At 47.3% G+C, this 2,447-nt stretch overlaps 1 protein-coding gene across 1 annotated transcript; it reads left to right on the top strand.

Moving 5' to 3' along the window:
* Positions 1 to 554: 554 nt before the first annotated feature.
* LOC311191117 (olfactory receptor 5J3-like) lies at positions 555 to 1,490 on the top strand (the record flags this gene model as incomplete). The annotated part of the gene is made up of 1 exon (XM_084263215.1): positions 555 to 1,490. One exon carries the CDS (start codon positions 555 to 557, stop codon positions 1,488 to 1,490), a length of 936 nt encoding a protein of 311 aa, XP_084119341.1.
* Between the last annotated feature and the right edge of the window lie 957 nt (positions 1,491 to 2,447).

The raw sequence follows: 2,447 nt of genomic DNA on the forward strand, positions 1-2,447 counted from the left end.
CCTTCTAACAACCAAGGAATCAACGCCAGGACTACTCCTAGCCTGTGGATATATAAAAAGATACCAGTTCCCAGGCTAAAATGCACAGCCACTGTCCCCCGGGATGTCAAACCCCAAGTTATGCTTTTACCTTCTGTTAACCGCAGCCTTAAGATGTTTGAACATGACCTATATGTTTGAAATACAGGAAAAATTGTCAGTGTGAACAAGGTTACATGATTGCAGCTGAGAACACTTCATGTGCCCCTCCCCCCCACACCCTCCCCCCACCCCGAATCCTTGTTTAGATATGGGACTTGGAACTGGAAGGGAATCAGAGGTCAAAGGACAGGTTGTGACAAACTGCTTTCTTCTAAGAACTGGTGATAATTCCTCCCGAGTTGGCACTGCCATTGCAAGAAAAAAAACCAGCAGTTTTTACTCTTTTTTTCTTGCAGTGGGAGAATTAAATTCAAATACAATGTCAGCTTTTTATATCGATATTTATAAAGTGGAAATTACATCAGGAATTTTTTCATCCTCTTCCTTCCATGTCTGTCTGCAGTGATGTACAAATGGCTCTTGAGAACTGCACTGAGGTGACCCAGTTCATATTCTTGGGACTCACAGAGCACCCACAACTGAAGCCTGTACTCTTCGTGCTCTTTCTGAGCAGCTATGCCCTGACGCTAGTGGGGAACCTCAGCCTGATCACTCTTATCAGGGTCAGTTGCCAGCTTCACACCCCCATGTACTTTTTCCTCAGTAACTTGTCTTTCCTAGATATTTGCTACTCCTCTACCATCAGCCCCAAAATGCTGCTGGACTTTCCAACAAAAACCAAAGCCATTTCTTTTGCTGGCTGCTTCACACAGTTTTATTTCTATGCTGTTTTTGCCACAGCAGAGATTTACCTGCTGGCTGCCATGGCCTATGACCGGTATGTGGCCATCTCCAAGCCCCTGCTCTATGAGGTTGTCATGTCTCCTGGTGTCTGCACAGGCCTGGTCATTGTGTCTTACCTTGCAGGGTTGCTGAATGCCATCGTGCACACAGGTGCCCTGCTCCATCTGTCCTTCTGCAGCTCCCCTGTCATTAACAACTTCTACTGTGATGGGCCACCACTGTTTGTTGTTGCCTCCACTGACACCTACCTCAACGAGGTTTTAGTGTTTGTGTTTGTGGGTTTCAACATGATGGCCACCAACCTGTTCATCCTCACCTCCTATGCCTGCATCATGGTGGCTGTGGGCAGGATAGGCTCTGCTGCAGGCAGGCGCAAGGCCTGCTCCACCTGCGCCTCCCACCTGGCAGCCGTTGTCATTTTCTATGTGTCTGCTACTTTTAATTACATGCAACACAGCTCATCAGACTCGCTGCACAGCAAGAAGATTGCGTCCGTCTTTTACACCGTTGTAGTCCCCATGCTGAACCCCGTGATTTACAGCCTGAGAAACAAGGAGGTGAAGAATGCCCTAAGCAGTTTTATCAGGAGGAAAATGCACTTCTGAAAGACAATCTCAGGTTATATTGCTTACCTTTTTTTTCCCCTCAAAGGAGAATGTTTCATGCAGGTCTCTGTTGCCTCTAAAACCATTTGGCGTCTCATATGCTGGGGTTAGAAAGCTAATTATTCTGCTCTAAAACTATGCCTGCTAACATAGCTGTATGTGTCTTCTCTCAAGTACAAACTTCTCACCCAGCTGTTCTACCTCCAGTGCAATAATCAGAATCACAGGATTGTATGTGTTAGAAGGGACCTCCAGAGCTCGAGTCCAACCCCCTGTAGACACATTTTCTCAGCTTGAAGAGCCCTCTGTGGTTCCTGGGCAAATGACTGGACAGATTCGGTGGCACATGTTCTTCCTGACCATCTCCAGCATGTCCCATCACCTCAAAACATCTTATAGTGTCCTATATAAAAATCCACATGGGTTTCCAAAGCAGCTTGACTTACTGGTTGTCCTTCACTTGCAATTGAGACTGTTAAATTAAACAAATCTGAGATCCCAAATAGGATTTATTTTGTGACCTCACTTAACCTGTTTCCTTTGTAGATAGGTGCTCATAGAATCACAGAGTTGTAGAGGTTGGAAGGGACCTCCAGAGCTCATTGAGTCCAACCCGCCTGCCAAAGCAGGGTCCCTAGGACAGGTCGCACAGGTTGGTGTCCAGACGGCACTTGAATATCTCCAGTGAAGGAGACTCCACACCCACTGGGCATCCTGTCCCAGTGCTCCATCACCCTCACCATGGAAAGTTCTTCTGCATATTGGTGCAGAACTTCCTGTGCTCCAGCTTGAGGCCATCGCCCCTTGTCCTGTCCCCACAGACCACTGAGAAGAGGCTGGCCATTTCCCCCTATGTCCCACACTTCAGATATTGATAAACACTGATCAGATCCCCTCTCAGGCTTCCTTTCTCAAGGCTGAACAGCCCCAGCTCACTCAGCCTTTCCTCGTAGGGAA

Source organism: Gallinula chloropus (assembly GCF_964237585.1).
Source record: "Gallinula chloropus genome assembly, chromosome: 4".
Classification (NCBI taxonomy): domain Eukaryota; kingdom Metazoa; phylum Chordata; class Aves; order Gruiformes; family Rallidae; genus Gallinula; species Gallinula chloropus.